A 22117-nucleotide genomic window follows, 5' to 3' on the forward strand; every position below is an offset into this window, starting at 1 on the left:
TGATCATTTATGTATACATTTGTCTATATCTATCTCGATTCGTTTTGGCTGTTACAAACAACCGTTATGTGAACAAAATTAATATACCCTTGTGCACAAGTGCGCTCGGGTATAAAAAACAAAATAATGTTTCTAATTTTGTGCCTTTTTTGGTCCACTGGCGTAACAATATTTTTGTGGATCAGATAAAGTGTAAACAAAATAAAATCGCTGAGCGAACTTCGTCGGAGGAAATTTCGGTGCCAAAATTAAAACACACTGCAGTATATGAGATTGCACACAATCAAAATGACAACGAAGTTCGTCTGACGAAATTTTTTTGTTAATTTTATCGCTGCCACCCGGCATGAAATCAGTTGTGAGTTGTAAAATAGCTTTGCTTCTTCAGTTTTCTTGCAGATAATAATCAGGAATAGGCATAATGGGAAAATTTGATAATGGGATTAATTTTTTCGCTTTTGTAGTTTTATATTTTTTACTTGTCATTCAACTGATGCGTATTTCGTTTTGATTACCGTGGAAACACAATGCCGGCGAACGGCGAACTAACCACAGCGAAATTGCCGCTGTCAAAATTAGAACACCCGCCGGTATATGAAATTGAACACAGCCGATGCGAAATGCGAAGTTCGCTCGGCGGCGTTTCGTGGCGATAAATTTAATTCTATCGTTTAGGCTGGGCGAATGCGGCAGTGCTTGCCAAAGGTGGCCGCAGTTTTTTTTTTGTTTCAAAGTTTTAGAAGAAAACAACAAATTGACAGGAATATTTCGTGTTGGTTTGAAAATATAATAATTGATTATTTTAATCTGACTTGAAATAAGAGGATTTATAAAAATTTGTCTTGGTTTTATATATATTTTCTTATTATTTCCCCATTTTTAAATATAGGTTAGTTTTTTCTTAAAACATGGTAACCGCGACGAAATCAGCTGTTTCTTCGGTTGTTTAGTTTATAGTAGCCAAACAAAATAATGGATACCAGCGTGATTCTCATCGAACAAATTAAACAAAATGATTGTTTATTTAACTTGTCACATCACGAATACAAAAATGTGCACAAGAAAATGGAAATATGGGAATCAGTTGGCCAGTCCTTGAATTTGAGCGGCAAGTATACATGTGTATGTACATATATACAAGTCATGTGCATGAAATAAGTATTAACCCTAATCCAGGTACTCCAGCATTTACAGGAAACCCTGTTCCGCCTTTAATAAACTTTATGGAAGGTGGCGTTTCCTGTAAAAACCTGCAAATCGTGAAGTAGCTGGAACAGACTTATTAATAAACAATATTTCTACCAGCGGATGCATGTCGCAAGCGCCGGAAAGGGCTCCGAGATACATATAAGAAACGAAAGCGTTCTGAGTTCTTTGCGTCTGGAAGTGGCGCTCCCAATCCTGTTAAAAGATGGACATATATGGAAATGCTTTTTTTGACAACTACACTGATTCTAGACCGCTTACTCTAAATAGTGTTGTTTAAAGCATCCGTATATATACATACATACATAAGTACATACATACTTATGTACATACATTCACTTCCAACCCACGGTTGTGCACATTGGATATTCTTATGTATGTACTGTGATATGATATGAAACATATGGAATCTCTTTTTAAAATACATGAAAACTGCCTATTATTCAATTAATGCCTTTTTTGGGTACGGTTTAGTTATTTGTACAACGATTATGGGGAGTGGTGACTTTTCATAAAGATCGGTCCGTCCTCTTTCGTTTAGGCGGGCGGATTTGGGGGCCCTTTTTTGTGTTCTTGTTAATAAAACTCTTGTGTTCTTTTTAGCACGGTGGGAAATGTTGAATCGGATATTGTGTACGAAGACTTAGTGGATTGCTCCATGTCTACAATCGTGGTTGAAGATGAAAGTGAGGACCCTCCGCCAAGAAAAGTTGTGACAAAGAAACAGGTAGACACCGAAGTAACCTCGGCTTTTAAGGAAGCAATGAAACAATATTCAGACACCGTACAAAAATTAGCTAGTATTCCTTGCGAACAAGAAAAAGAACGCGATTCAACATCACTTTTGTTTGAAAGCCTGGCAAAAAAAAATTTCCAATGCCAATATATCCCAAGAAAATTTGCGCATTATTGAATGCAAAGTTGTTGCTTTAGTTTATAAAGAACTAAAAGAGTCAAGTGATTAATTAATTAAAGACGGTACTTTTTGTAATAAAAATTAGTTCTCCAAGTACAAATGGATGTATAACATCTAATATTTATTGAATTTATATGCAACATTAACAATTAAAATATAACATCTAATATGTATTGAATTAAATGTACTTACATACGGCCTGCGATAAAACGATAGCACCTTAACATTATTTCTCTTTTGTTTCTTTCTTTAATGTTAAATAATTTTTTATAAAAGTTCTTAGAAGCTATAAAACTGTATACTTAAAATTTTTTTTGAAATTCTAATAAAGCTTTGAATTTTCATGAAACTGGAATTTTTATAATTTTCGCACAAAGTTTGAAGTTTGGATTAGTATGGCTTCTAAGAACTTTTATAAAAAATTATTTAATATTAAAAAAATAAACAAAAGAAAAATAGTCTAAGAGAGAACGCGTTGTCTCCAACAAAAAAGTATGGAAATATTTTGTCCGTACCTATTTAATATATCTCATGAATCAACTGTTGATTAAAGCGTTAATATACGACTTTACCGGGAAGGTTATCATCTGGGGGAATTTCAAGGCTGTTTCTTTGAATCATCCTGCCAAAGGCGCTGCGGGTGAAAATTTCTCCATCGCTTTGGCTTCCCAACGCACCAACGTCAACGAACACAAATGAGTAGTTCTGATCGCATATTGCCATGAGGACGATACTAAACGTTTTCTTGTAATTATAGTAGAGATAACCACTTGATTTAAGGCAAATTACTTTGATATGTTTGCCATCTACAGCTCCGAGGCAATGCGGCATTCCAGTTTTTACATAAAACTTATTCATAACCGCAAATTATATTAAATAAACGTCTACTTTTTTGTGTAATAACCTGTCAGCAATGTTTGTCCACTCTGTCTGATTTGGATGAGCTAGGTAAATCTCATGGAGCTCCTGCCAAATCGCATCACAGGTTTCGTATATAATTTTCCTAACCTATCTTATAAGACCAAGCTAAATACTGTGGGCTACAGTCTTGTGATAAATATCTGAAAATATATTTTTACATTTACTTTTATACATATGTACATAGGTGTATGCATATGTCAACTAACTTACATCAAAGTGATTGCCAAACGAGTCTCTTCATTTATTGGTTCCCTTTTAGAAAAGCGTTGTAGTCGCCCTCTAAGCAACGTAAGAAGAACATAAAATTTCTCGATGTTCATTCTTGTTGCCTTAAAGAAATGCTCCTTGTCTTTCAATTTAAGTTGTGCAAAGCAGGTCTGATTAAAACTAAAATTATTTCTTGTGAGATTCACCGGCCGGATCCACCATCTCCTTTTCAAACGATGGCGGGCAAGAAGATATATCTTTATCATAACGAGCATCACGTTTAATATTTTTACAATTTTAGTGAGCCGCACACTTTGTTCACTCATTTATTATTATTTTTCAAACGATTGTGTCAGCTGTTTTCGTTACCGCGTTACCGCTCTAATTGTGTTAAAGCTGGCGAATTAGCTGGGCGAACGGTGAACGACGGCATCGCCCAATTCGGCGAGCTTCGCCGTTCGCCGGGTATTGTGTTTCCACGGTTATGTAGGCGAAATGTTGCGGCGAATATCACCCGACGGCATCGCTTCGTCCAACGAACTTATACTTATAGCCTGTTTATTTAACTTTAGTTTCCTTTTTTTAAAACCTCTCTTAATTTCTTTCATTAGAGTATCTTAAGACAGAGTTTGCAAAATTTCCTCTCTGGCGAATAAAATTTCCAGCTTTCTCCTCCCTCCAACTCAATTCAAGAGCTATAAATTCTGCGTCCGTCTTTTGTGAGTTAAAAAATGAAAGAGCGCTCTTAAACTGAAATTGTATTTCCTATAATAATTTTGTTTTGCCATTTACCTCACGCTACCATGCTACTAAAAATATTACTCCTCATAAAAGAATGTTCTGTCGCTGTCACAAGAAATATACTATTTTATTGAAGTGAAACTTCTTTAGCGGCGGTTGGTTGGTTGGGAGTAAATTGGCAAATTCAACGGAAATGGTGCAACGGAATTGGTGCAACGGAAATTATTGGGGTTGAAATGAATGCTTCTTGAGTGTATGGCATTAATTTAACACAAAATTGTTAATAAAATGGTGCAATGGAAATGGTGCAACAGAAATGATGCAACGGAAATGGTGAAACGGAATTTATTGGGGCTTAAACAACTGCTTCTTGAGTGCATGGTATTAATTTAACAAAAAATTGCTAATAAAAGGTTAAAGAATAAAGCTTAGAAAAATACCAATACGAGAATGAAAGTAAAGGTGAGTACGTACATAGATAAAGAAAAGGATGAAGGCAAAGGTAAAAATAAAAACAAAACCAAAGATGCGTAAAGATAAAGGCAAAAATTAAGACCAAGGTAAATTTAAACACTTTACTTATATACATATATAAGGGCAATGGTGAAGGGGAATATGTAGATGAAGAAAATGATAAACATAAAAGTAAAAACAAAGATGAGGATGAGGATACCGATAAAAGTAAAGAGACTTATCGATAAAACAATCCATATTTTTATCGGTTTTGTTGTCGATATTTTTATCGATTTTGTTATTGATATTTTTATCGATTTGTTATCGATTTTGTAATCGATATTTTTAACTATTTTGTAAGCGAAATTTTTTATCGATTTTGTTAACGATATTTATCGATTTTGCTATCGATACTTAGCGATTTTATTGTCGATATTTATCGATTATGTTTCGATATTTATCGACTTTGTTATCGATGTTTGTCGATTTGGTTTTCGATATTGATCGATTTTGTTATGGTTATTTATCGATTTTGTTATCGATTTGGTTATGGGTACTTATCGATGTTGTCGAATTTATCAATTTTTTTTATCGATATTTATCGATTTTATTATCGACATTTATCGATTTTTCTATCGATATTTATAGATTTTGTTATCGATATTTATCAATCTTGTTCTCGATATTTATCGATTTTGTTATCGATATTTGTTATCGATTTTCTAATCGATTTTGCTACGAATGGTATTATCGATGTTGCCGTTGAAATTTTTATCAAATTTGTCATCAATTTTGTTATCGATATTTTATCTATCTATCGGTTTTGTTATCGATATTTTGTTGGACGTTATTATCGATTTTGTTATCGATAGAGTATAAAGATAAAAATGAATATAATGGAAAAACAGAATAACATGAATGTTAATAAAACGAACAGGGGTAGAGGTAGGGATCTAGAGAGAAAAAATATAACCTAAACGAAAGCAGATGTGTGTATGTATATATTGTTTATGAGACAAAATAGGTAAGTAACGTAAGTTTCACTTCTCTAGTGTGGCCCAGGCGCACTTACTTTATTTTTTTTACCACTCCTAACTTAAGGTTGGAAGAAAGTCGCGATGCAAATTTCCATTATAAGATCTAATCTTCACATTTTTGGACGAGTTTCGGGAATATGGTGAAAACGTAGAAGCAGGGGTTCCACCGAAACCAGTAAAATGTTTAAGGTGTTCAACGAGAAAAACAAATTTTGAGAACCTATGATCTAGATATACCTAAATGCTACAAGAACACAATTTTCATCTTAAAACTGGCACGCATAAGTGCCAATTGGAGTTGTTACACTCGCCACTTCAACCAACCAACCAACCAGTGCAAAAACCGCCTCCCGACAATATACTTGACGGTGGTATCGGGGGGGATGGGTACTTGGACAGTAGCAGACTTAGCTCGGATTAAAGTCCTCCTCGTAAAACAACGCGCACATTCACCAAATGGCAAGAAAACGAGTATTTTTATTTGTACTCTCTGTAGTAGTACCGACGGATCATTCAGTTTACTGACTTTCATTCTTGAAAAAGCAGACAAAAATTTTAAAAAGAAAATCCAACACCAAAGCAGCAGAAGAAAAGACTTCATGTGTTGTCACTGGCGTCAGTGCCAATCAGTCATCAGGGACCGCATACAAGGCGAATAAGGCGGTTAATTGAGCAAAACACGAACATGTCCGGGCGCACTGATGATGTGCTATCAAAAGTCTTGCACACATACATATATACAAATGTGTGCATCGCATATGTACATGCAAACATAATGAATGAGCAACAAAAACAGCAACAACAATAATAAATGCTGCGGCTTTTATGCAATGGACAATGCAGTCCAAAACAAATGAAAAATTTATGGCAGCCAAAGCCAAAGTCATTTTTGGAATATGATTTTTGCGCGAAAATTCAGCTGTTACATTGCGAACAGGATACGTTTATGAGCCGCAAGGGAAATAGTGACGGAATTGCGGAAATGGTGCAGCACAAAAGGAGAGAGGGAGGGGACGAGCGGATCAGCGACTCAGCGAGTGGCAAATAAAAGGTGAAAGGTGGTAACTGCGATAAGAGTTCGAACATTAGAATTCATTAATGCCAGCGAGCTAAGTGACAATAGCGAGGCCGTCAGCCAAAAGGGGTCGCAGTTAGTGTGAGGGAGTGTATGAAATTCGCGGTAAATTGCTTATACAGTTAGGGGAAGGCAAGTAGGCGAAAGGGTATATGTATGCGGTTAAAATACAGTAAAGGTAACAAGAGGAGTGAAAAGAGGCGCAGGCGCTAAAGGGGGGTTCAAAAGTGAAATAAGCGCCAACGCCAGCGCTTGACGGTGGCAAGTTGTTCAATTAAGCGCGTACATACAGTATCGGTCATATCTATAGCACGCCATTTCAAAGTGATATTGTGTGTCACTTATGTTTATTTCTTTATTTTTAAGAATTTTCAATTAAAATTTAGTTCATTCTCGGACAAACCCCATATAAACCCAAGTTTAAAAATTTGTAGAAAACTACAAAAAAGTGCAACAAATTTTCACCTAAATTTCAAACATTTTTCTCGGAAGTGTTTGAATTTTTCTGAATACACAGTTTTATAGCCCAATCAATTTTAGTCTGATAATGTGCAAGTTTCAAGTGGCTACGAACTACCGTTAATTTTTTAGAATTTTTTTTGTCGCATAGGCTTCCATATAATGAATAAACTCAATTTATTTGTATATGGAAGAAAACCGCAACATCCTTGGCGAAAAAAAATTCTAAAAAATCAGCGGTAACTTTTAGCCACTTGAAACTTGCACATTATCAGACTAAAATTGAAGGGGCTAAAAAACTGTGTACTCGAAAAAATTCTAACACTTCCGAGAAAAAAGTTTGAAACTTAGGTGAAAATTTGTTGCACTTTTTGAAGTTTTCTACAAATTTTTAAACTTGGGTTTATATGGGGTTTGTCCGAGAATGAACTAAATTTTAATTGAAAATTCTTAAAAATAAAGAAATAAACATAAGTGACACACAATATCACTTTGAAATGGCGTGCTATAGATATAACCGATACTGTACATGTTGCATGTTCCATATTCCATGTTGCACGTTGCATAAATGTAAAATGAAAACTACAATAAAAATGTCAACAACCTGCTGACTTTTTGTTTGCTTTTTTCGATTTTTTCTCTTTTGTGTTTTTTTTTTCTTGCTTACTGACTGACTGCTTGTTTGTTGGCCTGCTCTTCTGCCTGTCCGTTGCACTGCACCTTATCCTATCATTACTGTGCATTGCTCACCTGCAAACGCGTCGTTGTGCATATTGCTCTCTGCTCGATGATGTTAACCGTTGATGACAAAAATGACAGCGCTAATGTTTTTGTCATTCTTTGTTGTTGTTGTTGCTACCGTTTTTATGATCCACTACCAACGCTATATGCATATGAAAATGCCGAAATGGCCGCGCTGTAAAGGCGATTGTTGCCTTAAATTACAAGCTACACAAAATTGCTCCCAGGTGACCGACGCTTCATTTTGCAAGGTAAGTGTACATATGTGTGTGTGTGTGTGTGTGCATCCACATTCATTTATTTGTGTGCTGGCCGGCATTTGCATGCGCGCTAACTACACATACAAACATACCCATCTGTGCCTTTACGTTACATGTCCTGTCAGCGGCACTGGTGTCATGTGATGACAAATGAAATTCACCGAAAAACTACATGCAATGGAAATGACAATAACAATAACTACGACAACGACAAACAACTCCAATAACAAGAGTTCGTAGTTTTGCCAACACAACACACACACACACACACACACAAATTGGTAACTCTATCGGTTTTTGCCTGTTGTTACCTTCAAATTACTTTTTTACTTTGTCATCGGCAGCCGCTGTAAATGAACATAGACGCACACCGCCACTCAGATACATATTAACTAACTTACAAGCAGCAAATTAAAATGTTAGTTTGTCATAAATGTACATAAACCAAAAAAATAAAATAAAAATAAAAACAAATAAAAGGTAGTTATGAAATAATATTTTCTTTGTTTTTGCTTAGTTAAAAAAACTATTTGCTGTGCTGACAAATTACTTGCCAGTTGTAAAATTTTCAACATCATTGCATTAGAAAGTGGTTTTGGCAATTGATTAGCTTTATACAGAGTGCCATTATGTTCCAGACGTGTATTCGTATGTTTCTGTTTTACTTATTTATTACGAATGCATTTCTATGAATAGTACTGCACCCTAATAGATATGTACATATGTTTACATAGAAGGGTACTCATAACGTGCAATTTATAGTAATTTAACTATCCCTGCCTGTATACGTCCCTACCTTTTTTTAGTGATCAAAAAATCGATAACTAAATCAATATTACATCGATATCGATAGATAAGAAAATAGCAACATTCAAAACTGTATCGGAAACTAAATCGATAACTTTGTTCACGTACAATCATAACGAAAAATATATCGATAAGTTAAACTGTAGCAACATGGAAAAATATATTAGTAACTAAATCCATTATTTTGACAATAAAATCGACAAGTTAAACAATAACAATATCTGATATTAGTCGATGATTTGATCGATAATGTGTTAATTTAACGATACAAAATTTTATAACTGTACATACAGTGGCGGTCAAAAATGGATGAATGGTGTTTCGCTTTTCGCTTTCGAGTTCACAAAAACGAGAAGGTTATCAATTCGTCGGAATATTTATTTTATTTTTTTATGTATGTTACCATATAACCTTGAAACACGTCAACCGATTTCAATAATTCTTTTTTAAAGGAAAGGTGTTACCTCACAGAGGGTCCCATACTAATTTTGCTTAAATCCGATAATTGGATAATGAAAAAATTAATGATAATCTTAAATTTTTATATGAGAATTGAAGTCGGTTCTGTTATTTGCCTAAAAATCATTTGCTAATTTTTACAATGTTTTTTCAAGCTAAGATTTGTTTGATATTTATTTATTTTTATTTTAACGAAAACCATACAAACCACACTTTCAGACTTTATACAGAATCTAGAAAAATTCCACAAAATTTTTATCTAAATTTCGAGCTTTTTAACCAAAATTTTTATAAATTTTTTGGGTATGCACTTAACACGCTTGTAAAATTTTAGTAAAAAAAGTGCAAGTTTTGAGCGGCTAAAAAAACGCACTGATTTTTATCAGTTCGTCCAAATATATATATTTTNTTTTTTTTTTTTTTTTTTTTTTTTTATGTATGTTACCGCATAACTTTGCACCACGTCAACCGATTTGAATAATTAAACGGAAAGGTAGTGCCTCAGAGGTGGTCCCATACTAATTTGGTTTAGATCCGATCGTTGGATCATGAAATATATAGACATATATATATTTTTTTAAGTCGGTTTTTTTGCTAAAAATTACTTGTTAATAACCTTTTTTTTTGCTGACGGCTTTTGAGTTTTTTTTCCATATAAACAGCAAAATTTAGGAAAACTGGCGTTTATTTTTTTTAGTTTTTCGCAAACGGTCTTACGCGTATCCTTCCACAAGAAATTCATGTTTATATGGAAAAAGTGAAAAACACCGTAAACAAAAAAAAAAAAATGTTTAAGGTCAATGCGATTTTCTAGCCGGTCAAAACTTGCATTTATTTTACTAAGAAATAAGAAATTTAGATACAAATTTGAGGAATTTTTCTAAGTTCTGTATAAAGTGTGATTTATATGGTTTTTTGTTAAAGCATAGACCATATTTTTATAAAAAAATAGCAAAAAATATTTATGCTGAAAAACATTGTAAAAACATTGAAACACCAATCGTCCATTTTTGACACTCACAGAAGAAGTGCTGGACGGATTCTACATCCTCCTCATCTCTACAGCTTCTACAGAAATCGTTATGTGGCGCTCCGAACCTGGCGGCCGTATGGGCAATGGTCCATTGTCCGTTAGTATTCCCGTGAAAAGCTTATCGTTTGGCTTTGACAGCCTTAATAAACTCCTTGTTCTTCGTTTATCGAGCCGTGACCAGAGCGGGCGTGATACCATATATATATATAGGGGTGCAGATTTTCCCACCTGCTGTTGGTGACTGCCTTGGTCACTCTCTCGATTTCCGAAAACAGAAATCGCAGAGGAGGTTTCACGATCTGGATCGCCTCCCCAAACCAAATTTGAGATCCCTTTCTAACACATTCGTCCGCTTCCTTATTTCCTGGTACACCATTGTGCCTCGGGACCCAGTAAAGGGTGATTATGTGTTGCTCTAGAGTTTGCAGGGATTTTCGGCATTCCCTAACACATATCGAGTTAGTCCCTTCCGACCCTATATCTTTGGTAGCTGCCTAACTGTCAACGATGAAGGCAAGTTTAGATGGAGCTAGGTCGATTATTTTCGCCAACTTTGCCGCCATGTCGATTGCATTTATCTGAGCCTGAAAAACAATGCAGTGATCCGGGAGTCTATTAGACTCTCTCAGAGATAACTCCCGAAAGAGGACTTCAGATCTTGATCCGACATCCATTTTGGAGCCGTCTCTCAAACAAGTTCGGTTTTGGATGGGTTAACCCCTAGACCGTTTCACTCTGCTCACCCCGCCAGATCGTTAATTGCAGATCGCTGAATCTCGCGGACCATGGAGAGGAATTTCCCCACGACCAAAATGGCTAAGTCATCTGCATAGGCAACAACCTCAGGGACTCTCGATGTGCGGAGCAAAAATTCGTTAAGCACGAGGTTAAACAGCAGGGGAGATAATTTTGCCCTGTTAATTTTATCTCTGTAAAAAAGGTATCCTCTAGCTTTGAACCTAGCTTTTCTAGGTTCCTGGACGATACAAGTTTTTTTCTGCCAATACCCTCTTTGACGAAATTGAACGGAGCGCAAAGTCGAGAATATCCTCTGGTGCTGCAACCAGGCAAGTGAAAACCGCTCCCGTGATGCACACACAGGCTGAACGTTTGAAATTTTGTTAACAACTGTCTTACTTTGACTAAATTAGATCTAAAAGCTGAAGTTTTCCACCCCATATTTAATTTCTTACATGCCGTGCTATCATAGTGTGCATTCATATCAGGATCTTTGGGCTGTACCCCCAAAACTTGCTATACAGACGCCTCTACACCATCCTGGTGGACCAAGGTAACTTCATCGCAAGTGGTCGATAGCCATCAATCTCTCCTAATTTTAAGGTCATGCGAAAGACTACCTGAACAAAATATCCTATCTCAGCTGTGTCATATAAACTATCCTTACTCAGACGCGCCTATTTTTTTTTTGTCTTAAGTCCATAGCTTAACGGCATAACAAACTATCAAAAAAAAAAGGATATTTTGTCCGACAAAGCTTAAATATGATAGTTTGTCTGACAGCCCTGAGTTAGTACAAAGTTAGAATAGTTCATCGACGATGACCTTTGACGACCAAAGGGACACCAATGTCAATTTTTCATATAAAAATTTCCTGGAAAAACTATGGATCCGATTTTTTCGAATAGGTCTTGATTAGTAGATAACACAGCTCCACAAAAAAATATATATATATTCTTCCTGTTACCAGACCATTATTTTTATATGTTTTTTTGGTCACGTCCATTTAACTCCATCACGTAAAGGTTTTTCATAGCCTTTTATTGGTTTTTCCGGGAGTAGGGTACCAGGGTTAGCAGCTGTTTAATAAAACGGGTTCGCTGAACTCGAATCAGGTGTCATATCTTTGAATTTCCCAACGGATCAGTAACGGTCGTCAAAGGGTTAAGATAGTCTTTTGCACGGCCTTCCATATAGGATAGATTGGCGGCTAGCTCGGAGCTATATGTCAGTTCCCTCGTAGTTTAGGATGTGGTCCCATCAACCTGAAACTTCCGCATAAATTTAGAATCCAGGATAAGAGCGAGATACGTACTTAACTTTCGGCAAAAGAGGAATCATAGATTTTAAGTGCCTGCCTATTCGACTGAAATTATGAAATGTTTAAATGCAGGAGTAGCGATGAAAATGCTTCTTAAAGCCGGTTTGAATAAATAAAGCCCGAATGAAACCGTGGTTGCATTCGGTGAAAAATCTGTAAAAGGTGTTTAATTGGCTGCTACCGGACCAGCAGGATATACAGAAGTATTCACCTAATTTTCAAATTGAGAAGGTTTTGAGCTACTAAATCAATTTATACGTACATATGTATGTGTACTTATACAAGTGCGTAGTATGTAAGCGATGCGATTTACTTGCTATTAAGTATTATTTGTTGACACAACCCGTCCCATTTGCGTGCGAGAAAAACATGTTCTTCATAATTTGAACAACGAAAATTTACATACACAGGCACTTTCATATAAATCCATAGTACAAAAAACAAAAAAAAAAAAAATACACGTACATATGTACATAATAAGTAATTTGCATACCTGTGTAGTCCGGTGTGACATGTTGTCGTTGCATGTCATTCATGGAGCAGCCGCTCGCTGCACTTGTGTACATGTTCACATTAAATGGCTCATGATACAGGCTACTCTTGTCAATGGACTCCGTGTCATTGTCCACGGTGACGGCCTGCAAACGAAAAACAGAGATGGACAAAACGATTGAGACATTATGTGGAAATTGTGGAAAAAAAGAATTAAAACGCTGTAGTCATCATCAGAATTAAAGCACAAAAATGAACAACCCACTCACCTTCATGCCATTGCAGTTGAGTCGTTTATCAGCACCGCCAAGTGTATCCGGATTGAAATTGTGCTGAAATGCATCGAGCACATTACCGCCACGTCCGCGCTTATTACGTATGACAATTAAGAGTATGACAATGACTAGCACCAAAATTATGGCCACTAATACGGCAAATATGTAGCCAATTAAGCTGCTTTCCGGTTCCGGATGATCAATTGGTTTGGGTGAAATCACTGTGTAGGATGATAGGGTAATGGAAAATTCAGCTGTTTATTTGATGATTGAAGACAGTACCTAAATAGCAAGGCTACACTACATTTTGTAGGTTTAATAAATGTGTATATTGTCATATCAACGGAGCTCGGAAGGATTTGCTTTGGTTTTACCGCGGTACATTTTTTTGTAAAAAAAAAAATAGGTCTCCACTGAGTAAGTGATCCCTCGCAGGGGATTCCGAGTAAGTGGTACCCCCGGGGTACCCATTCCAAGGCTGCTAGTCCTCGAGTGGAACGGAGGCTCAAATGGCAGAGGTTTGGGCTTCGATGTCTGACCAGAGACTTAATTGGCCTGTTCTAGGGAACCGGCCTTCGGGGATTTTCGTGGAGGCTGTGGTTTAACACTCAAATACGGTAGAAACAGTAATGGTTCCATGTGGAGTAGCATTTCAAGCGGGTGTCGGACACAAGAACAGCAAATGCTTTAGACAGGCTTCGGCTCTACCAAGGTGGTTAGTGTGTCCACTCCACACTGCCAATTGTTACTGAAGTACTTGCATCTTAGTAGGTCGCTTATCATCGCATTGAGCAACCACGTACTTAGATTTTATTTAAATCTGATAAAAAATTCACCTACTTGTATGCAAATTTATTGAATTTCCCTGAGTATTGCACGAAGTTTAGAGCTTTTATTTTTATATTTTTTGTTGTAGTATATTTTTATAAAAAGTTCGAGGAAAAAAAATTAAATTCAAAAATTTTATATACATTGTAAAAAATCCCTGTGCCAATAATTTAACGCGACACTGTATGTATTAAGGACTGCGTGTGAAAGAACTATCGGCTACATTTGATCCAATAAATTTTTATTTAATTTTTTTTTTCAAAATATTAAACCTGAACATCCTATTTTATAATAAGCCTTGAGACAAATGTGAAATATTTTTGCTAGACGTTTTTAAAAATGCCAAGCGAATTCTAAGTATGAAAATCGTTTGTGCAATTCAAAAAAATTCCACGGACACTTAAAGTCAGTCCAAAAAGTGTATCGAGAGAGTTGTTTCCAGAAAGCCAGGTTTCTGCAGAGAGAACGACATCAGCGACCAAAAAAATTAAGTTAAATTCATCACTATTTTGTAGCGGAACCTCAACGTTTCGGCCAGAAAACTGGCGCAGAAGGTGGATTGTTCCGAGTTTTTTGTACAAAAATCCGAGAAGAAAGCTAATGTGAAGACATTCATAGCGCAGAAAGTTCCAGATAGTAATGCTTTGAAGAACATACAGGCAAAACTACATGCCAAGATTAAAAACGAATTTCCTTGAAAACTTTGATTACTGCATCATGGATGTGAGGTATGTTTTAAAAAAGGGAATTTGGAACAAAACTCATGATTGTAAATCTGGCACTCACTTAGGTAACACAGAAGTCCTTCTTCGTCTAAACGACGACGTATTTTTTGAAAACCGTTTACATACTTCAACATTTGCTCAAAACTATGAGAGGTAATATAAAAATTGAAAATGAAAATTCTCGTCCTCGATTCGACGAAGAAGTAAGTGGAGTGCAGTCTAGGGTTAAAATTTCCTCGCAAATTCATGGTTTGAAAAGTAATAAGCAGCTGTGGCTAAGGGACCAATTCTTTTGTAGCTACGAGAACAAAAAAAACTTCTTTTGACCTTGTCTCTTGGCATTGTAGAAAATTGGCTTTGGAATGGTTCTTAAGCAGGGATCACACGATTTGTACATTTGTACACAAAATGCCAAATTTAGATTTGTCCTCATTTGCGCATTTGGATAGCAATGTACAAATGATTTGTTTTGCGATCAGACGATTTGGCTGCCAAAGATCCAAATGATTTGGCACACATTTGCGCACAGCAGTAAAGTGACAAATACTGTCCACATTCATTCACACGATTTAACCATTTGGTCATAAATACTTAAACAGCTGATCCGGTGTCAACCATACTTTTGCATTTATGATTTCGTGAGATTTGAAGTGTAATAAACAAAAATAATATATACGCACAGGTACTCAGAATTTTGAATACACCCTCAAAATCTGGGCTGAAGGTAAAAAACGCGTTTTTCATAGGTTNGGATACGAATATTATATTAAATATTAAAATTTTTCCAAAATTGGAAAATACAAAGGTTCACAAGCACGAAATGGCAATACCGCTCAACAATATTTGTATATTTGTCACTGGCATTTGTCATCAAGTGGCAAATCAGATATTTGGTCATTTGCTTAATTTTTATTTGGCTTTTGTAGCAGCATTGTGTTCACACGATTTGGCCACCAGGGTTGTTTTTCATTTGCCACAAGAAGGCAAATATTTGGCTTTCCTGATAAATAACAAATGTAATTTAGCGTTCACATGATTTGTCTACGAATTTGACAAATTTTTAGCCAAATGTACAAATCGTGTGATCCCAGCTTTAGTGTACAATGTGCTTTTGGAGCCTCGAGATGCAAATCTACTGAACTATCTAGAGCACAGGGCGCTGGTTGAAGGAGAAATTACGGCAACAAAGAATGTAGCCAAGACGATCCCTATATTCATCTTCTAGCCTCCACTCAGGCGGTGGGCATAGAAAAATTCCTTTAAGGTATGTAACTCTTTAAATGCAGATAATGGGAAGAATAAACTGCTTATGACAAATTAAATGAGTTGTGCACTGGGCTTTAGACCCGCCACGTAAAAATAATTTCTAGCAAAAAATGGAAGAAGTATCCATTTTCCATAACAGTTTCGCAGCGAGGCAAATTAAGAAGAAGTACTATTAAGCGAATTCGCTTAACAGCCATGCTGCTCTAGAGCCCTTCGACACGATGCTACATCCATCAGGGCCCTGTAAGACTGCTAGCCAAAAGCGCAAAACAGCGAATAGTGCTGACAACAGCAAGCGCTTCACCTCAAAGCCGATTAAACTTGGATTGAAGGGGCAGAGATTTTTAGAAATTCTCTCGAATAAACCAAAGAGGCGTACATTTTCGAGCGTCCTTCCACGGAAGACTGCATACTTGGTTTCAATAACTTCGAGCGAACACTTCACGCTGGCAGTGCTTGACGAGCTTTATTCAGACAACTACGTCTAACGGATGACCGAAAATTTGCAATAGAAGCTACCAGCGCATGAATATGAACTTTTTTCTGAACGATATTGAACAANGCGTACATTTTCGAGCGTCCTTCCACGGAAGACTGCATACTTGGTTTCAAAAACTTCGAGCGAACACTTCACGCTGGCAGTGCTTGACGGGCTTTATTCAGATAACTACGTCTAACGGATGACCGAAAATTTGCAATAGAAGCTACCAGCGCATGAATATGAACTTTTTTCTGAACGATATTGAACAGAATCCATTACTAATGTATATGTATGTATGTATGTTAATATATTTGGGTGGTCCACAGTTTTTTTTGTAGTCACCCCCAGTAGTGAAGAAAGTCGAAAATAAGAATACCGTTTTTTTATTTTAAAATAGTTTAACATACATATACTTGTGCCGCAAGATCTTTGAAGAAAATGCATTTTTTTTTTATAGAATTACTGTAAAATCGTTGAAAGCAAATATGCCTTAAAATATTTTTATTCACAAATTTAAAAAAAAAAAACATTATGTTGCATACACTAGCGTTATTTCGTTTTGACTCAAAGAAAGAAAGAGTTTTGTGTGCATTGCTGGATACATGAAAATCTTGCTCCGCAGTTACACTTAACGGGCAAAAATATAAAAAATGTCTGCGATTCATTGTTGTGTCCGTAGTTGTGCAACGCAATATGCAACGGCACTTTTTCCAGCATACAGTTGCGGTTTGCAAATATGTAGTGAAATTGCGATTTCATACAAAAGAGTATTACGGTTATTAAATGGGGAGAAGGAAACTGGTTGAGTAAGGAAAGCGGTGGAGAAGCTGTGTGAATTGAACATCATTTTAATAAAAGCCGAAGCTTTGAATGAATATGACAGTCGTTAGGTGCTTGAGCGCGCTTGGCATGCCAAAAAAAAAAATTTCAAAATTTCATGAAAGTGTCAGAAGTAGTAGGAGTGCATTTTTGTGTAATTGAAACTCTCATCAAGACGTCTAAATGCGGCAGTGAGATTCATTTGGAGTTCTCACTTAACAATAATCCGAGTACAATGTTAAGCTGTATGAAGCTGCAATTTCTGACAGCTATGTAGTTATATCAAATCCTACTGGCATATAGGAGCAAGAGCTGGCATATATGTATGTATGTAATAATGGACGTAAGTTTAATATTTTATTACGAAAAAAAAAAATCACTTACCCAATGGTGTTTGCTGCTGACTGCGTTCACCAAATTTTCCATTAATGACGCGCTCCACTTCATCACGCTGCAATGGATATTCTGCATTATCTTGTGGCGTTGCGCCCACACCAATGGCACCACCACCACCACCACCACCAGTGAAATCTTCGTCTGTGAAATTACCAACAACGGGTGCTGGAAGGAGAAGAGGTCGAAATGGGCTGTGTCATTTTAAATCTTATTACTTTAAAACGAGCAATTATTGTATACATGTACATATGGATATACATATATCTATGGATGGGTAGGATCACCGCCAGTATTATATACCTAACATCAAACGTAACTGGTTCATTGACCTTCACGTTTGTATCTACAGTAATTGCCGTGTTAATAAAAGAAAACGCCTACCGGAAAAAAATATTTTTTGTTTTCGCTGACACTTTTTTGGCGGTTAGGGCTCGACATATTTGTATCCACATAATTTTTATCGAAAGAAATATTGGGTTAGATCAGAGGTTCCCAAACTTTTTTTTCTCGTAGACCCCTTTCAAAAATTTACTGGTCTCGGTGGACCCCCTGCTGATACAGTTTTAAATATTTCCAAAACCCGTAAACAAATTAAATGTGAAAATTAGATCTAACAATGTAAATTTGCATTGTGGGTGAATTCCAAAACTAAACTCAGAGTGACCAAAATAAAAGCAAAATATTTTCTTGTGTTCTATTTATAAAAATAATGTCATTACCACCTTGTAGATCTAAAAANCAAAATTTCATGAAAGTGTCAGAAGTAGTAGGAGTGCATTTTTGTGTAATTGAAACTCTCATCAAGACGTCTAAATGCGGCAGTGAGATTCATTTGGAGTTCTCACTTAACAATAATCCGAGTACAATGTTAAGCTGTATGAAGCTGCAATTTCTGACAGCTATGTAGTTATATCAAATCCTACTGGCATATAGGAGCAAGAGCTGGCATATATGTATGTATGTAATAATGGACGTAAGTTTAATATTTTATTACGAAAAAAAAAAATCACTTACCCAATGGTGTTTGCTGCTGACTGCGTTCACCAAATTTTCCATTAATGACGCGCTCCACTTCATCACGCTGCAATGGATATTCTGCATTATCTTGTGGCGTTGCGCCCACACCAATGGCACCACCACCACCACCACCACCAGTGAAATCTTCGTCTGTGAAATTACCAACAACGGGTGCTGGAAAGAGAAGAGGTCGAAATGGGCTGTGTCATTTTAAATCTTATTACTTTAAAACGAGCAATTATTGTATACATGTACATATGGATATACATATATCTATGGATGGGTAGGATCACCGCCAGTATTATATACCTAACATCAAACGTAACTGGTTCATTGACCTTCACGTTTGTATCTACAGTAATTGCCGTGTTAATAAAAGAAAACGCCTACCGGAAAAAAATATTTTTTGTTTTCGCTGACACTTTTTTGGCGGTTAGGGCTCGACATATTTGTATCCACATAATTTTTATCGAAAGAAATATTGGGTTAGATCAGAGGTTCCCAAACTTTTTTTTCTCGTAGACCCCTTTAAAAAATTTACTGGTCTCGGTGGACCCCCTGCTGATACAGTTTTAAATATTTCCAAAACCCGTAAACAAATTAAATGTGAAAATTAGATCTAACAATGTAAATTTGCATTGTGGGTGAATTCAAAAACTAAACTCAGAGTGACCAAAATAAAAGCAAAATATTTTCTTGTGTTCTATTTATAAAAATAATGTCATTACCACCTTGTAGATCTAAAAAAATAAAGCTCGTAAATACATCAAAATACTGTCTCGCTCGGAAGAGTTATATGTTTTACGAGCTCTGCGGGCGCTAGCGTTATTTACATTATCTTCATCATAAACTCATCAAATGTCCGCCTCTCTCATGACTTGGCATGTGGATTATATGTAAAATAGTTTATTTGTGTTAATGCCATCGTTTTTATTTTTATCGCTCCGAGTTTTAAAGTGAGGCGAAAAATATTTGTCACATTTTTAAACACACAAAACTTAAAACATCAGTGAGAGCAAAAAATTAGATAAACGTTGTGAGATTGAAGGCAACATGAGTTTTGCCCACCTGCATCCCCTCGATGCCTCTCAGTCATTTCTGAGCGAATTATTCACACAGTTTCTGATGGTGGCTTCGATTGCCGAAGGTGGGAGTGCTAACACTGGTTGCGGACCGAGGAATGCCTGGTCTGAGCCAACTCTGGCCAAATGATCAGATGTCTCATAACCAGGTACTCCAGAGTGACCTGGCACCCAGAGTAAGACAACTTCGTTATGTTCACCGTCATATTTTTGGTCGAGACTTGCATTGCCGAACTAGTTTGGAAGTACTTAAATAGAGGGCTGGTCAATGCCTTAAGTGCAGCTTGGTTGTCACTGCAGTCACGTAAACTCCTTCCCCTCCACTTTGAGTATTGCAATTACATCAGCCTGGAAGACCGAAGCATATTCCCCTACAGAAGCTTATCTCCATTAAACTCGAAAAAGACCCCAGATCATGACCCAGAGTCAGTTTTTAAGTCATCAGTGAAGAATCGACAATGTGTGAGTCCGGTCTCAGCGATGGAATCAAACCAGCATTCAGTCTCAGGGAACTCAACATTATATAATCTCTTCAACAAAGGTAATGGTGGCGTACTATCCTGTAGCATTGAAAAGCCACAAGTGCTTAAATCTCTTCCGCCAGCAATTTTCGTTGCGCCCCACTCATTGTCATACCAGCATCCGGTTCTTTTTAGTCTACAGGAAAAACACTAACTGAGGGTAAGTGCAGCAGTGCCTCAAGAGCACAATACACCACTAAAAAAATTAAAGTTAAATAAAGAGACTATCTAGCAAACATTTTGGTTCTTTACATCGAAACCAGATAAAACTTCGTGGACACCTATTTACAACCCATGCACCCCCATATTTTTTCACATCACCGTGGACCCCCGTCGAGTCTTCCGTGGACCCCTGGGGGTCCACCTGGCCCACTATGGGAATCACTGGGTTAGATTAATGACCGTTATTTGATACCCAAACCTTGAAAACTGAAAAAATTATATGCACTTCGAGCAATGGTCGGCCAACTATTTAATACCAACTGAAGTCAAAGTGTAATTTTCAAGCGGCTTCTAAGGATATATCCGCTAAGATATTAGTGGAAATAAGATAACTCTTTATCTTTTGTAACAAAATTTTGAAAAAGAAAAGGTTGACATATTTAAATTTTTTTTCGAAATATTGACTAAATTTCAGTATATAAACGACCTTGGGTCGGTAACAGGTAAATCGATATGCGATCAAGTATGCCGAAACTCTGGGACACAAAGGCATTCCGGGTAATAAAGAAGTAGGTGGGTGTGCGAAAGGGATTTGAGTTAAGATAAGGGAACAGCGTAGCTACTAACAATTTTTTTTCGCTACCAATTTTGTTCCCAAATCCGACCAAAATCGTGTACAACCTACCCAATAAATTTCAATTACAAAAAAGTATTCTGAAAGCATACAATTCATATATTTAAGACTAGATCGCTCTCACCCGCTTCACTGAGTGTATGAAATTTCTACGTGCTACACTAAGTGTAATTTATTTTAATTAAACTCAACTTTCTTAAAATATGGGAAAATCAGGCGACTTTAAATTTTTTAAATATCTTCAATATATTTTCAAACTAAAACTACCTTAAACCTCCTTTAAATCAAGAAGAATTTGATAATTCAAGCATGTGGCAACTCTCCTACATGTAGTTTTGAATGAAAACCCTTATCAAAAACCCTTCGATTGATACCCATATTGTAGTAATTCAATTAAATTTAATTTTTAATCGGGTGGAAACGCTTGTAAGACACCTCAGTAATATTTTAAATGTTCAATCTGAAGGTTTCTTAGCAATATCTCATTTGAAACCCATATATTAGTGTTTTAGATAGCTTGCTTTTAAGCCCTATGTCATCCATTCTTTAATATAATTTTCAAATAAAAAAATTCCCTTAATTCAAGACGAATTTGATTTGTTAAACAGGTGGCAGCCCTCCTCCATGTGAATGGAATTGAATTTATATACATATACATATGGATCTATACAAAGTTCCTGTACTCTATCAAAAATATTTTCTGATATATGATATCCGGTATGTTTATTAAATTTTTAAACGCGTATTTTATTTCTCTCCTATTTTTTAATTAAACATCTTTATTTTAAGTTAGTTTTATTTTTGGCCTTAGATTTGAATGTTTCAAAAGGTAAAGTAGGTATTTTTTCATTTAATTTTTAGGACCTTATTTTTTAAATATATTTTTTATATTATTAAATTTTTCCAAGCTTTAAAAATATTTGTATTTATTTAATTTAATTTTATGTACTATTTTCGTCTGTTTTAATTTTAATTTTTTGTGTTTTTCCTATTTAAATTTCTTTTAATTGCCAGATCTTATTGTTTTAAAAACAAAAAAAAAAAA

The 22117-nt window shown here is 36.0% G+C and overlaps 1 protein-coding gene across 1 annotated transcript in view; it reads right to left on the minus strand.

The window, feature by feature from the left end:
* Nucleotides 1-12436: 12436 nt before the first annotated feature.
* Nucleotides 12437-22117, minus strand: part of LOC108363730 (epithelial discoidin domain-containing receptor 1-like) — a 115853-nt gene continuing 106172 nt past the window's right edge. Inside the window, exons 8-11 of the mRNA XM_017617181.1 lie at nucleotides 18671-18847; nucleotides 13136-13362; nucleotides 12868-13012; nucleotides 12437-12585 (exon numbers count right to left, since the gene is read on the minus strand). Coding sequence (XP_017472670.1) covers nucleotides 12437-12585; nucleotides 12868-13012; nucleotides 13136-13362; nucleotides 18671-18847 — 698 coding nt within the window. The remainder of the gene's footprint in view (nucleotides 12586-12867; nucleotides 13013-13135; nucleotides 13363-18670; nucleotides 18848-22117) is intronic.

The sequence above is a fragment of the Rhagoletis zephyria genome, unplaced genomic scaffold, assembly GCF_001687245.7.
Source record: "Rhagoletis zephyria isolate East Lansing unplaced genomic scaffold, Rhagoletis_zephyria_1.1 Rzeph_scaffold_01353, whole genome shotgun sequence".
Classification (NCBI taxonomy): Eukaryota; Metazoa; Arthropoda; class Insecta; order Diptera; family Tephritidae; genus Rhagoletis; species Rhagoletis zephyria.